This window comes from Rattus norvegicus, chromosome 5, assembly GCF_036323735.1.
Source record: "Rattus norvegicus strain BN/NHsdMcwi chromosome 5, GRCr8, whole genome shotgun sequence".
Taxonomy (NCBI): Eukaryota; Metazoa; Chordata; class Mammalia; order Rodentia; family Muridae; genus Rattus; species Rattus norvegicus.
The window spans coordinates 149,388,679-149,406,748 of NC_086023.1; the positions used below are offsets into that span (position 1 = coordinate 149,388,679).

The 18,070-nt window shown below is 54.3% G+C and overlaps 2 protein-coding genes across 48 annotated transcripts in view; one reads left to right on the forward strand and one right to left on the reverse strand.

Moving 5' to 3' along the window:
- The first annotated feature begins 3,186 nt into the window (after positions 1 to 3,186).
- Tmem200b (transmembrane protein 200B) lies at positions 3,187 to 5,943 on the forward strand. Its single transcript, NM_001399317.1, has 2 exons — positions 3,187 to 3,268; positions 3,727 to 5,943. The coding sequence occupies exon 2, from the start codon at positions 3,747 to 3,749 to the stop codon at positions 4,599 to 4,601; it is 855 nt and encodes a 284-aa protein (NP_001386246.1). The 5' UTR covers positions 3,187 to 3,268; positions 3,727 to 3,746; the 3' UTR covers positions 4,602 to 5,943.
- Epb41 (erythrocyte membrane protein band 4.1) overlaps positions 5,402 to 18,070 on the reverse strand; it is a 154,099-nt gene continuing 141,430 nt past the window's right edge. For 39 of the 47 annotated variants that reach the window (XM_063287563.1, XM_063287546.1, XM_063287551.1 and 36 more), the window contains 4 exons: positions 11,282 to 11,383; positions 10,053 to 10,133; positions 8,280 to 8,384; positions 5,402 to 7,896 (listed from right to left, as the gene is read on the reverse strand). In XM_063287563.1, the coding sequence (XP_063143633.1) occupies positions 8,286 to 8,384; positions 10,053 to 10,133; positions 11,282 to 11,383 (282 nt within the window). In that variant the 3' untranslated portion in view covers positions 5,402 to 7,896; positions 8,280 to 8,285. The remainder of the gene's footprint in view (positions 7,897 to 8,279; positions 8,385 to 10,052; positions 10,134 to 11,281; positions 11,384 to 18,070) is intronic. The other 8 variants (XM_063287556.1, XM_063287555.1, XM_063287568.1 and 5 more) reach the window with 2 other exon arrangements.

The window sequence follows — 18,070 nt, forward strand, 5'->3', positions numbered from 1 at the left end:
GACCAAGGCAGGCTGGATACGCCTCCCACAGAAGCAGATTCCATACTGACGTGGGTGAAAGCCCACCTCACAGACTGAACAAAGAACTGGGTACACCAGAGAGAGGAGCCTTTTTACTTTCCACCCCAGCACGGCTCAGGGAGACGGCTCTATTGTCACAGGACCTTGCTCCCTCAGTGGCTCCTGGGTCACCAAGTTCTGCCTTCTCCTCTCTAGGCTCCAGAGAACCACAGAATCCACCTTAATTCTCCTGTCAGCAGCCTAAGAAGAGCCCGACATCACCCGGAGTAGAGCTTCCAGAGTGGGAATGGATTCAGTGGGCGACAGCCACTACCTCCCAAGGACCTGAGCTCTTGGTGGGACTAGTTCAGAGGCCTGGATCTCAGCATTGCCAGGTCCTGGCAGGGGAACCTGGAGCAAGTTACTCCCCGTCCCTGGGACTCAGCCTTCAGGACAGAGCCTGGGTTTGGGGAGTCTGGGATCACCTTGTGATACATGGCTCACTAAACCGCTCCCAGTTAGGATCTACACTAGGGTGGGACAGAGCCACAATCTGTCCTTTGGACAACTCTGAAGTCTTAGCTGACTGAGCTGATACACCTTGAAGTTAAAGTCACTAGGGACAGGGTGTACAGACCACACTGCCAGGCCCTGCACATGGTAGGGCTCTCTGCCTGCCTATGTCTGTGTGTGTGTGAGACTGTGAGACAGACAGACAGACAGACAGACAGACAGACAGACAGACAGGAGAGGAGAGGGGGAGGAGAGAGAGAGAGAGAGAGAGAGAGAGAGAGAGAGAGAGAGGGAGGACTGACTTGTACCCTCCCCCAGGATGGCCTCAGGGTGACGGTGTCACATTTCTGGTTTCTCCCAGATCCATTCAGGCTCCTCCCAGTTCAGAAGGGGGAAAGCAGGCATCTAGGTCACACAGAGGCCAGGGCAGAATTTCGTGAGGTCCAGACTGCCTGGGGATTATCACTGTCCCAATGGAGGCCACTGGCCAGCCACACATCTGCACAGACAGGATGAACCGACACCCCACCCCCTCCAGGCTGGGAGGTTGCTCTGTAGGGGAGGCCTTCGGGAAGGAAAGCCTGTGCGGAGTGAGGCCTGCCTCTCCCTCCTGGTTTCCCATCTCCCTGCTTGTCAGACGTTGAGCTCTCAGCGAGAACCAGAGCCAGGGTTAAACCTGGGAAAGGGACTTGTGGTCACCACCCCTGTCACAGCTCAAGCCAATGCCTGAAGCAAGTCAGAGGACAGGCAGGCTGTTGGAAAGCACTTTGCGCCAGGTGTTCAACATGTGTGTGGTCATTTCAACTCTGAAAACACACTGTGGTGGCGTTTGTTCCTGTAAAGATAAGGAAACTGGGCCAGAGAGCCTAGGCGTGCTCTCCTCCCCACCCCTCTCCTTCCTTCCTCCTCCAGGACCCTGGGTAGAGCGTCCGAGGGGAGTGGAGGAAGTCATCGGCCTCACACATGTTTCTCCGTACGGAGGGCCAGCTAAGGGCACACATTCCCCTGAATACGAGGCTTCAGAAGGAGCAAGTCAGAACCAGCCTCGCACCTCAGACCTCAAAGCCCGCCAGGGCCCCGGAAACAGGGCAATCCCCGAGAGCATTCTCAGCTCATATGTGTACAGAGAGGGCAGGGAGGGAAGACCTGGTCAGGGGCTGAAGCGAGGGCCCAGGGCTCTGCGGAAGCAGGAGGTGGAAAGGGGGCATGGAGCTGGCTGGGGCCAGAGCTCAGAGGGGCTGGGGACCTAGGCAGCTCCAGCTGCACGGGCCAGGTGAGAAGATCAAGAGCATGCTCAAACCACAACGGCTCTGAAAACCATTCGGACAGCACCAGGGAGCCATAGAGGGTTTTCAGCGAGGGGCAGATTCACAGTGGACACAGTGACGTTCACAGACCAGTTAGCAGGGACAGGTGGCGGCCAGGCTATAGGGACTCTAAGAGATGGAGTGGCCTGGAGAGGAGAGTGGCTATAGAGGAAAACTGGCTGATTCCAGATGAAGAACGGAGTTGGGGCCTGAGGACCCGAGTGTGCGCTGGTGGTGAGTGGGGACCTCGCCCGTGGACCAATCCAGAGGCCCAAGCAGCTGAGAGTGAAGCTTGTGCCCTGGGCTTGTGGTCTACGTGGTGGGAGGGACACCCAGAAGGCAGGGAATCCACACAGAGGCCCGGCGAGCGAGCAGGGACGGAGCAGGGAGTTAACACAGGCGGATGCCTCCGGTGTCAGCCCTCGAGAGCAGAGGGAAGAGGAGGGCCAGGCGTCGGTCCGGTAGGGGCGCCTGCTCCAGATCGACTTGGGAGGCTCTGCGACCGGGGGATGCGGGTCTCGGGGCCAGAGGAGCGAGGGCCGCGAGCGCAGCCGGCTCTCATTAGCACGGGCCGCGGGCTAATCAATCCCAGGCCGGGGCTCCCGGGCCGCGTCCGCATCATGGAAACTGGCCGCGCGCCCGGCGGAGCGAGCGGGGCCGTCGGCGGGGCCCGGCCGGGCGCCTCTTCGTCGAGGGCGCGGGCGGAGGCGGGTCGCGGGGTCCGGGGCGGGGCTCAGCTACCCCGCGCCCTTTCTGCAGCCCGCCTGGGGCGCGGTGGGGGTGCAAGGGTCCAGGCCGAGCCTGCAGGGCCTCGGGCGGGGGTCGCTCCGTGCTAGGCCCGGGACGGGCGCCGCTGCCGCTTCTCTCTCGGATACCCGGGACCGAGACCGGACGCCCGGACCCCCACTGTCCGTGGCCTCCCGGCGCTCGGACCACGGCGCACGCCCTCCTGGAGCGGCTCCAGCGTGCGGCCCCGACCCCGGGGCGGTGCTGCTCTGGCCCGGACGCGGCCCACGGAGGCCTCGGGCGGAGGAGGCTGGAAAAGAGGCCAGGCGGCGGGAAAGGGGGATGATTCATCCCCGGGAGCCCGAATCGGAAACACCGCAATCTGGGAACAGACTTGCCTGGGCCGACGAGAGATCCAGGAGGAGAGTCTGTCCGGCGAGGACTTGCGTCCGGCACTGGCAGTCCCCTGCCTCCAGCCCCGGCCCTAGCCCGGCCGTGGGGGGGAGGGGGAGGCCTCTTCTGGAGGAGTGGAGAAGAATCCTGGACAAAGTCCGCCGCTGCCTCCTCTGCTCTGACTGGCTGGTCTTGACCAGAGCGGTTTTTCCCAGAGTCTAGCTCAAGTCTCTCCTGCTGCAGCTCCAGTGCTGGCTGAAGAAGTCTGCAAGGAGGGGGCGAGCAAGGAGAAGCCGGAGTCAGAGACACCTCCGCCGGCCCTCGCTGCGGTATGTAAAGCGCAGTAGGGGGGAGGTAGGGCGCGCGCGCGCGCGAGACCCGCAGCCCCGGGCGGACCGAGCATCCCCTCCCCTGTTACTTCGGGGCGGCCACGTGCGGGGGGGGGGGTCGAGCTCCGGAGATACTTACCCCAGCCGCGATCGCAGGGGGGGCCCGCGCGGGCGAGCGGGCGAGCGGAGCGCGCGCAGGCTGCAGGAGCCCCGCAGCCCCGGCTGCACCCGAACCCCGCAGCCCCCTCCCTGCGCACCGCCCGCCGGCTCGGCCAACGCTGGCTCCCAGCTCCGCTGCGGAAAACCCGAGCGGGGGCGGCTCCCTGCCTTGCGGCCCCGGGAAAATCCGGGGGTGGCCGCCAGGGATCTCCAAGCGGCCGGCGGAGGCGTCCCCGCGCGTCCCTCCCCCGGAGCCTGGCCCGTCGGGTCAGCGTTTGCCTCTCTGCTCCTCCCCGCAGAGCGCCCGAACGACCGCGCGATGACGGCCGGGAGCCCCGGAGACCGCGGCGCGCGCAGGAGCCCCGAGGGCCGCGTCTCACGCCTGGGCCGCCGCCTGGGCCGGCGCCGGCGGCCGCGCTCCCCGCCAGAGCCGCTGCGGGTGCGGGCCCGGCTGCGGCTGCGCTCGCCGTCGGGGGCGTTCGCGGCGTTGGGCGCGCTTGTGGTGCTGGTGGGCATGGGCATCGCCGTGGCGGGCTACTGGCCGGGCCGCGCCTCCCACGCCCACGTCCCGAGGACCGGCCGCGCGCACGGGCCGCACGAGCGCCTGCGGCTGCTGGGGCCGGTAATCATGGGCGTCGGCCTGTTCGTGTTCATCTGTGCCAACACGTTGCTCTACGAGAACCGCGACCTGGAGACCCGGCGTCTCCGCCGGGGCGTGCTGAGGGCGCAGGCGCTGCGGCCGCCCGACGGCCCCGGCTGGGACGCACTGCTGCCCAGTCCCGCGCACGGGTCTCCGGGCGCCGTCGCGGAACCCGAGACTTGGGACCTGGCCCCGAGGAGGGGCCCGTCGCCGGTCCCGTCGGTGCGCAGCCTGCGGTCCGAACCTGCCAACCCTCGCTCGGGGCTGCCCGCGCTGCTCCACAGCTACCCGTTGAAGGGTCCCGGGCTGCCACCACCCTGGGGTCCTCGGACTCAGACTGGACATGTGATCATCACGGTGCAGCCCTCTGGTTCCTGCATCGAGCACTCCAAGTCTCTGGACCTGGGCCTGGGGGAGCTTCTCCTGGGGGCCCCAGCAGCTCGGGACTGTGCCCACCGAAGCTGGCCACGGCTGGACCGACTTAGTTTGGGGGGCTATGCCAAATTAGGAGGGGACTTGGGGGCCCGTGTCTGAGGTGCAAGGTTTAACCTGCTGTGAGGCTATCAGTGTGGACCATGGGACCGGGACACTAGAAGTCCAGTGCCCATAGCTGCTCCAGTCACTTCCGAGGCTAGGGTGGATGTTGTGGGAGCAGCCACTAAAGCTCCTGACCTGCATGTGTAGAGCAGTGCCAGCTGCACAGAATGAGCTCCAGGGGCATGTGTTAATGTGGACACCAGCATGATTCAGCCTCAGGAATTTCTCCAGCCCATGTGGCCTTAGCCCAGGACCGGTACCAGAAGGGCTGCAGAGTAGGCCAAGAGCATCCTGAGACGCACGGGGTACCTTGGCAAACAACAGTGGTAGGTTGGGATGTCCCCAGGCTGGGACAGGCTCCCTCTAAGATGGCAGTCGTGATGGAAATGGGACCACCAGAGGAAGGTGGGCAATGAGGGGGAATGAGACCCACTGCAGCTGACTGGGGCAGTGACTGCACCTCTAACTGCCACCATCTCAAGTCCGTTCTTCCTTCAGCCAAGGGGCCTCTGTCCTGGCAGGGCTAACTACTGCCAAAGTCCTGACCCTGGGATCAGACTGCCTCCCTGGAGACAGGTCTCACTTGTCTGGCTGTGCTGCAAAGCCTCCCCCAGCTGGCAGAGGGCACCCTCCAGTCCTCAGCAGTTCCTTCCCACTGCACCTTGGCCAGTGGGTGGCTTACTACTCTGCAGTGGCTTCCCTCTCCTCCCCAGGTTTAACTTCCCCACGCTTTAGTTAGAAGAGACGCTTTAGTTAGAAGAGAACTTTAAAAGTGGATCAATCCTCGCAGTCGGGTCTTTTTTTTTTTTTTTTAAGTTTATTGAAAAATGCCATACAAGAAGCAAGACCAAACACTTACCTAAACACTACAGCCACATCTGTCACTACAAAGGCGCAGACAGCAGGCCCAGTTACTGCCTATCTCACCTAAGGGAGGGGTTTTTCGGCTGGACTCCGCCGGCATAGTTCCTATTTTGTCAAATGTAAACAACTACTTGATATGATTCATAATTTTAAAAAAATTTACAAAGCTCCTTCATTTTTGTCATGAAAATAATATATCTGAGAGATTTGTAAAAACAACCAGCCTAGGGCTGGTATTTCCCATGAGCATCAGGGTGCTGGCCAGGCTGTAGCCCCAGCTCCATTCCTCAAAGTGGGCCAGGGCTCCCAGACCCCGAATACACTGCTGGCCTTGGGGAGGGCCCCCGGAGTCAGCCTCCTTGAGCCCTCAGTTTAGGAATATAGGGCTTGCTTTGTGGGTGGGTGGCAGAGATCTCATGTGGTTTGAAGGAAATCTACTTCTGAAGTAAAAATAAAACTGCAGTTGGGATTGTTACTGTGGTGTGCCTGAGTCACTTTGGGAAAAGTCCTGCCAAGTCTCTGACCCTGGAGATGGGACTCCCCTCCCCCCTCACTCCTTCTACCTGGACAGAGCCTGTTCTTCACACAACTGCAGAAAGAAAGAAAATCCAAACAACAACCATATCCCAGGATATGTTGCCAGAGCCAGCAAAGGAGTGGGAGGAGGCTGCAGGGTATCAGAACTCTGGTCCAATTTCCAGACAGAGGCAGCAGCAGAGGGGCAGAGTTCAGGTAACCAGGTCTGAGGTCCTGAGGGGATGGCGCAGGGCTATGGGCAGGCTCCTCCTGCTGCTCCTCCTTTTCAGAGCCTGGGGGTAGCTAGAGTCCATGCTAACCCACCCCCTGCAGCCCAGCCTTCTCCGGCTCAGTCCTAGACTGCAGTTTACTTCTGAGAGTGGAACCCGAGCCTGCCCCTCTCCCACCGGGGCTCTCCCTCCTTAAAGCAAGCTGCCATTGGCAATGGTCTCAAGAGAGCTAAAAGAAAACTGCACACAAAACCAGTTCAAATCGCTGCGTTTGTATGAGGAGCGGTCGGCCAGGAGGCTGCTGTGGCTTCTGACTTTGCTCACTCCCCTTCAGCCCCCAGCCAGTGCGGCCAGTGGCCCTGCTGTCAACCCTCATGAAGTTCATTCCAGGATTCTACTAATCTTCCAGGCAGATGTTTGTAGGAAGTTAGCTGGAGGATTACAGAGGCCCTGTTTGAGGGGGAGGAAAGGTCCCCCAATTCTCACTACTAGTTGGGGACATCAGGCTCCCTTTTCAAAACCAGTATTTTTAAAAAAGGGAAAGGGAACGGGAACTAAATCCAAAACCCACCATGAAATCAAGCTCTCAAAACCTGGCAGACTCCTCAGGCAGTGAGTGGGGGATGAGCAGAGCTGGTTCACACCCACCTTGACCAGGGATGGCCACCAGGAGACGGGAAATACCCTGGCTTCTAGAGGGCATCCTCGGGCCTGCCACAGAAAGGTCCTAGAACGCACCCTCTTCCCTGAGCCACTGTCCCTTACCATGCCAGGTGGGAGGGGCCTAGGCTGGGGCTGGAAGCCTCCTTACTGGATCCGACTGAGGTAAAGGTGCCACTCCCCTGGGTGAAGCAGGCTCCCCGAGCGACAAGACCTGATTTTTAAAACCTCATTAACTTTTCTTCCCCAAACTACAACTAAAAATGTTCCATTGGCACTTTTAGCCAACAGTGCCTAATTTTTCCATGAGTTCTGGTCTCCTGAGGTGGGACCTGGGAAGCACTCGACAAAGCTGCTTTTTCCAGTGAGGGACAGAGCAGCTGGGGAGGTGAAGGCCACAGACACATTAAATGGTCACAGTATCAGCTCTAAGACAGGTGATCTCTTTGACTTAAAGAAGCTCCAAACAGATGGGGGTGACATCACGCGCTCAGGGAAAAGAAGAGCTGTGCCTCAAACACCCTGCGATGGGAGGTCACGTTTCTGGGGTCTGTGACCAGGGCATTTGCCTTGCTTGACATTCACTGGTGTATGAAGTTTTTGTGTCATCCAGAGGGCATGAAGCTGAGGGAGGAGCAGGGTGTCCCACTGAGCTGGCTCTGTCCTCTAACTGCTGGCAGGGTCTCTGGAGGGTCTTGGAGAAGTCTGTGGATCCTGTCAGGGTCTGTGTTGGAAATGAGTGAGGAGAGGCTAGGTTGAGAGGTTACCGACCACCCCGTAAAAAATCAAAGTGTCTTAAAAACAGTTCATAGAGCCAAAAGTTGGCAGTTTCTGTATCACAATATAGAGAACATCCGTGGCGTCTAGAAGAGTCTCTTGGTATAAATTCTGAATAGAAAATGAAGTTGGTTTTTTTGTGGTGTGGAGCAGTCTTCAGAGTCTGAAGTCTGCTGCAGGCTGGCTTCTTTATTACATGCTGGTTTCTCTTGGATGGGGACAGGTGGGGATGGGCAGGACAGTCCCTAGGGTGAAGAAAGAAAAGGCATATAAGTCTGAACACCCCCCTCACCCTCCCACTCCTCCCCACAAAGGAGTAGGCTTCTAGCCTCAGCAGGAGGCTCTGCTGGTGGTGACTGGGAGCTGTACTGATCCCTTTAGGCAAGCATTTATCCCGAATCCCAGCTATCTGGCTTGGCCCCCAGAGCTCCACACTTCCCAACCCCCCACATATTCTTCCCGAAGTCTGGGCCTGCTCTCTTCAGCTCTGTTCTCCAACCTGCTTGGTTCTGGCCCACAGCTCCTAGAGTTGCCGTGGGCAGAATAGCAAGTCAGGGGTAGCAGGGGACTCCAGACCCACGTTTAGGTATCTCCTCAGTGCTGCTAGCAACACTAAGAACACCCCTACCTGAGCTCACTCCTCAGAGATCTCGGTCTCCTGGTGGACGACCACCTTGGTCACTGACATGTCTGGGTGCTGTTCCTTGGCCTCCTTGATGGCTTGGACGAGGACCTGCATGTGACCAGAGGCAAAGCTTGTCAGGCAAAGAGCAACCCGGCTGATGAAGGGAGCCTGGGGCAGCAACAGCACAGCCCAAGGGGACCAGTGCCTTGTCCTGTCCTAGCCTATCCTAAGGAATCAGAGACCACAGAGGCAGGCAAGGGCAGAGGTTTTCTTCAGGAAAACAGGCAACCTTGGGAGAGAGAAGATCTGTTCACGTGGTAAACTAGAGTACAAACCACTCAACACAGGAACGGGGCTGTCTGGTTAGGAAGGTGAGGAAGCACAAGTTTTAAAAAGGAAGGCAGGGAAACATAGGCAGGCTGACCTATACATGGCCCTTACGGGGTCTAAGCACATTCATTTGCTTAATCTTCACAACAGAGGAAGTCGGGATGTGCTGGGTTCCACCCTATAAACAAGGAAGCTGCATGCAACAGAGACACAAGTTGCTGCATAGCTGGGCAGGCTACAGGGCTTTTGATTCAAGTCTCTTCTTCGGCAGATAGTCTGTTAGGTCCCTGGAAAAGCTAGAGGGCACAGAGGGACAGCCACAGCAGCAGGTGACACCACTATCCAAGTAGCCTGTTAGAGTTGTCTGCTGAGGGCTCCTAAGAGCAGTCTCCAGCAGGACTGGAGGGAGACAGCTTCTGCCATGTAGATTTCCACAAAACCCCTCTGTCTCTGCTGGCCCTGCTCTTCCTCCCTGACCCAGCAGCCACGCTCTAGGCTGGGTCAAAGCGCTCTCCCTGGAGGCTCTGTCTCCTTCTAAGAAAGCCCGCACCAGAGCTGCTTCCTCAACAGTCCTTCCTGGCTTCCTCTGAAGGCAGGGCCTTCAGTTCCTAGAAGAGACAATGGCCCCTGATCTGTCTCTGAGCCATCAAGCATCATCATACTAACTCTGATCTCCATTTCACAGAACAAAGTCGCTGCTCAAAGTCACTCAAAAGTGCAGAGGCAGGGTTTGGACCTGTTTGCTCTAAATACCTTCTCCCCACAGCTCTTGCTGTGAGCACAGATAACACAAGCTTCAAACCACAGATTGTGGCTGTTAGTAAGAAGGACCCTGTGAGCGCAGCACACAGCCCACGAGGCCCCCACTTGGGCTTCCAGCCTTGCTTCTGGGACCTTTAGCAGTGTCCACAGCAGTGAGTGAGTCCTGCTTACTCCTCCTCTCAGCCGTCAGCAGAGGCTCTGCCAGGCCTACCCCCCCACAGCCTCTTCCGCCCCCTCTCTGCAGCTTCACTGTTCTAAGAGCACCCAGCAGAGAACTGGGAACATTAATTCTGACCTTATTATTTTCTAATTGCTTGTAGCACACAATTAGCACCTAATTAACATAAAAACATAGAATTTTAGCACCCAGAAGGGCCCAGGAATTATCTGGATCAAGCCACTCTTCTTTAGAGAGGAGACTATGAGATGTAAAGTGGTCTACCCAAGGTCACACAGCAAGTTGGAGACAGATCCAGGACACAGGAGGAGTTCTGTCTCCTGGTGTCCTACTCACCTCCTGCTCTTCTCTGCATCTGTCTCCTGAGGAGAACTTCCTGCCTCAGCCACCATGCCTGTCTACCCCACTAAGAGCCCGGCCACCCTAGGCTTCCATATTCTGAGTTGCTCTGTTTTCCTCCTTAAGAGCTAAGGCAGCTGTGCCCACACTGCCCGCCGCATTCCCACCTGATCATGGTCGATATCAGCGTCTCCTGTGATTACAATTCTCTTCTCGATCCGGGTCTCGGAAATCCCCCCTTTTACAGTCTGTAACCAAAGGAAAACGCCCAGTGAGACCACGCACAGCGGGAAGGAAAAGCAAGGCAGCCCAGATGGTTCTAAAAGCTCCTGCCCAAAACGTTTTGTTTGTTTGAGTGTAGCGCAGGCCAAGCAGCACGGCGCTGGCACTGCCCAGGACTGCCTTCCCCACATCTCAGCACAGGGTAGGACCTGCCAAAAAGAGCGTCCCGCTCCCTGACCTCGGGCCACTAGACTCTACAAGAACAAAGGACACGATTCGTTATTTACTTGATTTCTCCTTTTCCCCAAAACTACAGACACCCAGCAAGGCCAGCGGCATGCCGTGTTCTTATATTTCTACTTGGTAGCTTTTAGGATGGGGACACAACTTCAGAGACCTCCTATTTATGACAAGGCCTGGCCAAATTTTGTTTTCTTTTTTCCTAAATTTCTTACCTATAACAGACTGCAGGCCCTGCAGGCCACGTGTGGTGGTACACACCTATAATCCCAGTACTTCTGAGCCTGAGGTAGTACTTGTGAGTTCCAGTTCAGCCTGGGCTACGGAGTGAGGTCTCCGGGAGGGTTGGGTGGGGGGTTATTTCTCTAGCGCTACAGCAAAGCCGGGGTGCCGGACTAGCTAAGGATAACTCCAAGTTTTGGCATTTGTGCCCATTGTTTCCTGTAAAGCGGTCGATTTCAGTGTTTCTGCTCCAAACTACAGTTGCCATGGCCTCGGGACAATACATAAAAATGACTCATCAGACACAGCTCTGGTTTCTAGCTCAGAAAGTATGATTTTACCACATCAACAATCCCAGTCCCTAAATTGTGCGTATGTGCATGTGTGTGCATGCATGTGTGCGTGTGTGTGCATGTGTGTGATTGCATGTTGAGGATGGAACCCACAGCCTGTGTGAGGTAGGTATACGTGCTCTCCCACCAAACTATACCCCCACCTTGAGCTGAATTTAGACTCCCTCCACAGCAAGTTGGACAGATGTGTAACGAAAATGACTCCATGTGGCTTTCCCAGGTGTACTCTGGGGAAGGCATCTTTCCACCTGGGACGCTTTGAGTAACAACGCAATAGGGACAGAGCTGAGAGACTTGCACACATAGGTCCCCTCTGGGGTACAGCACCAAGCTGAGCAGGCCACTGGAAGCTCTGTTACCTTGGTAATCTGTGTCGTGGTTGTGCTACTTGTGGTCTCAGATGTGATGGTCTGGGCTGTCAGCAAGACTCCAGGGTCTAAGTCCCCATTGCTGTCCTCAGTCTGCAGAAGAAAGGACAAGTCATCAGGCCCCTCAGGAGGCCTTGGCCTCAAACCCCCAGGTTCAAAATGGCTCTTCAGCTATATTCTGCTTCAAAATCTAATCCCCTTACAGTGATTTCGCACTTGATAAGCAGATCTAATCTCCTGGGAACAAGACTCTGTTCTAAAAGTTGGGTGAATGGGGCTGGAGAGAGAGCTTAGTGGCTAAGAGAACTGGCTGCTCTTCCACAGGACCTAGGTTTGAAAGGGTCTTCCTCACTAGCACTTAGGTGACAGCTCATAACCATCTGTAACTCCAATTCCAATGCCCTACGACAGCTAGAGCCACATAGTGAGACCTTGTCTCAAAACGAACAAAGTTGAATAAAGTCAAGTGTGCTGCCACACACATTTGATTCCAGAGCTTGGGAGGCAGAAGCAGGCAGACCTCTGAGTCTGAGGCCAGTATGGTCTATCAATTCTAGGATAGCCAGGGCTACAGAGTACCCTGCTCCCCAAAAATGTTGATGAGTACGGGGGTTCCTCAGCACCATGTCAGTAACTGGAGTGTGGAATGGGTCTAAGACAGGCAGGAGTGTAGCAGCCTCAAGAGTGACCCCAGCTTCACAGGGGAAACATGGCTGCAGTTCACAAGGGGCCTCTGAAGCATCAGCACCCCCAGGTCAGAAAACTGGGACTTGAAACTATGGAGGGGTCATTGTGTTCTCATCAAGACCTCGAGGCAGGCGAGGCACCAGCTCACAATGTGAAACGGAGCCTCACACCCCTCAGTGAGGAACAGGTCACCTCTAACTGAGCCAGGGACCGACCATGTGAGGCAGAAAGTATCCACCCATGACAAAGCAGGATACCTGCCCGGGAGGCCTCAAAGACTCTCACGGTAAGGCTCCTTCCTGTAGAGAGGGGCGTAAGTATTTTCAACGCCAGGCTTCAAAACATAGGCTGGAACAAGGACTAGGGCTGGTAGTTAGGATTAGCTAAGAAACGATATTAGCAGGAAGCTAAAGAGATGGTGGCAGGGCCAGGGACAATTGTTATCAGCAGGCAGTGGGCAGTAGAGCCAAGCAGACCTCTATGGCCAAGACCGAAGAAAACTGGGGGTTACCTAAGGCATGTGCTTGCTAGTTAGCGGTCTGGAGACACTGGGCCCTGGTGTCAGGGGTCGGAGCGCAGACACGGACACACACTATCTCCATAAAGGGACCACCCCGCAGGGAATGGACATTCCACCACGGGCACCACACCAGACAACAGCAAGTCGCTCCCTCCTCCTCCATGGAAGCCACCAGGATAAGCAGTGTTGTCAACTTGGTCTCACTAGCCCTGACTCCCTAGACTCATGTAACTCTCCTGCCTCAGTTCCTGAGTAACTGAGGCCACAGGTATGGGACACTATGACTGGCTTTATTTCACTTATGAGCAGGGCCACGTTTCATCTGGACAAACAACACTCTGAGGTGCTAGGGCGGACAGAAGATAGGAAGGGGCAGAGCCAAGGTACAGCCGGGGTCCCGCCCTTCACAGCAGCGGGACAGTGTTACCTGGCCCACTAGTGTTTTCTTCTGCTGAGTCCATTATGTATGAAAGATTCAGACCCGACATATACGTTTTACACTCCTACTATGTGTCAAGCACACCATGTGACTGCTGCCTCACATCTGAGGTATCTGAGGTAGAGACTGTTTGATTCTCTGTGTAGTTAGGAAAACTGGGCTTCTCAGGGCGGTTATGTGTCCAGGGTCCTAGAGCTGATCAGTGTTCAGACGACACGGAATGGACGAGAAGTGTGTTTGAAGACTGGAGACTGAGTTTCCCCACGGCTGGTACCCAGCTATGGAAACGCTTCACTGTCCAGGCTCCAAGTGGTTCACGCTGGCTTCAAACTCCCTATGTGGCCACAGCAGGACTTGAACTCATGATCCCTTATCTTCTGTTTCCTTACTTGTTTCTCTAGGTCTCAAGTAGCTCAGGTTGGCCTCAAGTTCCCTTTGTAGGTGAGGCTGGCCTTGAAACCTCCCCACCATCCTCCTGCCTCTACTTCCCACATGCTAGGATTTTAGGCACACAGCACCACGCCCACCAGTTTTCATTTATAGAACCTGGCACTGTAGCATGTCCTCTGCCTAAAGACAGCACTGAGGATCAGAAACCACAGAGTGGACGTGCTTTGTAAGAGCACAAATCAGCCAGGAGTGGTGGTGTACTCAGGAGGCAGAGGCAGGGGGATCTCTGTGAGTTCGAGGCCAGCCTGCTCTACATAGTGAGTTCCAGGATAGCCAGGACTACACAGAAACCCTGTCTTGAAAAAGCCAACTGGGGCTGGAAAGACTGCTCAGCAGTTAAGAGCACTGACTGCTCTTTCCAGAGTTCAATTCCCAGCAACCACATGGTGGCTCACAACCATCTGTAATGGGATCTGATGCCTTCCCTCTTGATTGTGTCTGAAGACAGCTACAGTGTACTCATATAAATAAAAATAAATAAATCCTTAAAAAAAGAAAAAAGAAAAAGAAAAAGCCAGCCAACCAAACAACAGACTTAAGTTTCATGCCAGGGAGGCTGACCCTGAGCACAGAGCTGAATCTGTGTTTGTTTCCCGCTGCTGCCCGCCCTGCACTCTGTTCTGTCTGTCTCTGGAGGAGGAAGATGGAGGCACTATCATGGCTGCCTGATTCTATCTATCCACTCCTCCCTCACCGTCTCCTTTCCTTCACCCTCTCACCAATCCTTCCTTAAAGGCACCATAGCACCGACAGTCCCCTGTAAGCACCCACTTGTCCTGTGAGCCAGGCATTTCACTCTTGGGTGTTTATCCAGGACACATCGACGGACACATGCCTGTGCACGTTCACAGCATTCTAGTCACATTTGCCCAACTCTGGACACACCTCAGCTGTCCATCAAAGAGTGAAATAAAAAAAAAAATGTGTCCTTGAGGCCTGGGAGTGAGTTGGCAGGTAAAGCACTTGTCACGTAAGCGTGAGGAGCAGGTCCCCACTCCCAGGACCCAGTAGGTGCTGAGGGTGTGAGGCCCACTTATAAGAAAGTAGTGAGTGGTGACACCACTGAGCTGGTATTGCTGCCCAGGACGGAAGTCCAAACGCTCAGGAGGCTGATCGTGTACTTGGGGAGCACAGTGTGTGTGTGAAGCCAGAGAGGGCGCAGGGATAGACAGACAGACAGAATACATTTCTGGCCCTCCTGCTTCCACCTCAACAGGATGCCTGTCTTATAATGTTCTGAAGGTGGAACCCAGACTTCATGCAGGCTAGGCAAGCACGCTATTGACTGAGCCCTACTACCCTGCATTTTTAAAAAGTCTTGATAGGGACTCAGTTGCCTAGGCTGGCCTTGAACTCACAATCCTCAGACCTAAGGGTATCTGGGATTATAGGTCTGTACTGCCAAGCTTAGCCCCACTAAAATCTTAATGTATAAGCTACAGAGTTTTAAAACTTCAACATGAAGTCTAAGTGGTGTGCAGTGAGCCTCCTTCCCATTTCTGAGTAGTCTCAGTTCCAGTCTTGTTTGCTTTCTCTGTGCAGCCCTGGCTGTCCTGGAATTCCCTCTGTAGACCAGGCTGGCCTCAAACTTGTCTCTGCCTCCCAAGTGCTGGGGCTAAGGGCATACACCACCACTGCCCAACCTTCAGATTCGATCTAATTCTTGGGGTCACACTTCTTTTACCTGATTTTTTTCTTTTTTGTTTTGGTTACATCAGGTCGAAGCTGGCCTTGAATTCATGGTCCTCCTACCTTAGTTTCCCAAGTGCTAAGACTGGAGGTGAGCCATGAACATGGCTCACACTTTTTCTTTTCATTCTTTGAGTGTTTGTGTCTGTGGTATAGAAGTATGCGTGTAAATGTGTGCACGCAGGTGAGTAAACAGATGTGTGTGTGCGCATGTGTACGCAGGTGAGGAATGTGTGTGTGCATGCAGAGACCAGAGGTTAGCAATGGCTGTCTGCTCAACTGCTCTCCATCTTATGTATTTATTTGTTGTTTGTTTTCAAGACAGGGTCTCATTGTATAACCTTGGTTGACCTGGAGCTTACACTATAGACCAGGCTGGTCTCAAACTCACAAAGATCCTCCTGCCTCTGTCTCCCAAGTGCTGGGATTAAAGTTGTGCACCACCACGCATGGCTTCTAACTTATTTTTGAAATGGGATCTCTCACTGAACCTAGAGCCATTAATTTATATAGTTTGGCTGGACAGTGGGTTCATGGGATCCTTCTGTCCCCTCTCCTGACCCCTGCCCACCAGCACTGAGGTTACAGTTGCTTGCCCTGCACTTGGCTTTTTCCATGGGTGCTGGGGATCCGAACTCAGGTCTTCATACTTGTACAGCAAGCCCTTTTCCAACTATGCCATCTCCTCAGCCCTTTACTTTTAATTATCTATCCAGGGAGAATGTATTGCCACTGAAGGCCACATCATACTCTTACATACATGACTACATATACTTCCCCCTTTCTGCCCATGAACAAAAGATAATATGAGTCCCATTTTTGGTGTAGGCATGTTTTTGTGCACCATGTAAATGTTATCCTTGTGCTATTCAAATGCTGAATTCTCTGTCCTCATATCTTGTTTCAATTCAGACACGGCACTGTCATGCTTATACCAAGAATCTCCTCTCTCAAGTTTATGTAAACAGTTCTGAGCATTATTCTCTGCCTTGTCACTAAATGCTGATCACCCAATGGCTGGGCAGAGGAGCGAGTAGGGTGGGAACCTCTACCAGCAGCAGGGAGGGGAATTCGGATTGGAGTCGGGAAGAGGGTGTCTGAAGACACCATGGGAAGAAACTTCTGAAGCAGAGAGCTAGAACAATATTAAACTGCGAGTGTTATGGGGCTGGGCTGGGAGGTAGCCAGATTAGCATAGGGGTTTTTATAGATCATTTAACTACCCAGCTATTGAGGTGTTGCCTGAAATAAATCACAGTTTTTCTATGTGGTTACTGGGGACTAGCGAGGGTGAAGAAATACAGCTGAGCTGCCGGATTGATTCACGCTACACAATCATATTAAAACAATACAGTCTGGCCGTACTGTTCACTCACATTTATCATGTAGACTGGTCCCCAGCAGAAGCCACACAGAAGTACCTCGATTGTAAGCTCCATAAATTACTTAACCCAGCCCTGCACCTCCCCCTCTGAAAGCCACTTCGGTGACAATTTAAAGCATGCCTTCCTTTGCATACGTAAGCCATTCCTTTCGAATCCCCAGTTCCCTCCTCCTTCAGTCACCTCCACTGCCAAGGCCTACTTGACAGATAGTTCTTTTCTGTCTCTCTTTACTGACAGGTTTTACCCTTCACTTCTTAAGGCTACACTTACTTCTGTTCTCATGATCATCTCCTCGTCTCCAGGCCTGCTCCTACTCTAATACAGTCCACACGCAGCTCTGGGAGTCATCTTTAAAAGGCCATTGCTTTAATGATGCTACTTTATCACCCACTGCCAGAAACCTTAAAGCAACTTGTCACTCACCAAGTTAAACCCCACACTCTGGATCGCGCCGAGAGGAGAGGAGCACACAAGACACTGACCGGACATCACAGAGATGCCAGTGCTCCTCAGAGCCACCTCATCTCAACTCCCTGAGACCTCTGCAGTGGTATGTCATTCCGTCTCAAGTCAGAGCCATCGATGGAGAGGCTGGTGACTGGCCTAGGATTATCTAGACAGCAGCTCCCCCTCTCAGGCATACGGTGCTGTTTCCAATTGCAAAGCACACATTTTACCCTCCAAGCTTCCTGAGGGTGAAGCATCATGCGGCTCGGCTCGTGGGCGGCTGACTGAAGAAATCTTCAGGGCTGAGCCAGAGCTACCCTGCTGCCCCTCTGCACTGTGCTCTACCACAGAGCGGCACCCGCAGCTCCTTGAATTACCTCTGTCTAGTATCTGATGTGTGCTTACATGTGTTCCCTCCTTTTTTATTTTTGCTTGTTAATTTTTCCAGTCAAGGTCTTTCAGGCTAGCCCAGGGAGGGTCTCAAATTCCCAACCACCTGCCTCTGCCTTCTTTGTAGGGATTCCACTGTGGGCCACGGTGTCTGGAGTTGGAGTGCTTTCTTGCTTACCCTTTTCTCCTTCCAGAACATTCCAGAACATAGAGGATAGGAACTGTCTACCCTTACACCACTTTGACTTAATAGTTAAAAGCTCAATAAACATCTGCTGTAGAGGTGAATTAAGAGCTCATCTTAGGACTGGAGAGATGGCTCAGCGGTTAAGAGCACTGACTGCTCTTCCAGAGGTCCTGAGTTCAGTTCCCAGCAACCACATGGTGGCTCACAACCATCTGTAATGGGATCTGATGCCCTCTTCTGATGTGTCTGATGAAGGCAACAGTGTGCTCACATACATGAAATAAATAAATCTTTAAAAAAAAAAAGAGTAGAGGGTTAACTTCTTGCCATCTGTGACTAAAACAGTAAACTCAACAGAACACAACTCTGATGCATCCGAATTACCAAAAACGATGAAGTTTCACTGTAATTAGGAAATAAGAGATTAAAAAAAAATTTAAACCCTCACAACAATACCAAGACATGGAAAGTAACATCATTAGCAGGGCTGGTTAAGGCTTAATGACTTGTCAAGTTAGGAAACGGAGGATCAAGACCTGAGAGCAGGTTTACCTGACCCAAAGCCCATGTTCACATCGCACTAGAA

What these genes read in the sequence shown, in the direction of transcription:
- Tmem200b (NM_001399317.1), top strand. Translation starts at nt 3,747, where the DNA reads ATGACGGCCGGGAGCCCCGGAGACCGCGGCGCGCGCAGGAGCCCCGAG.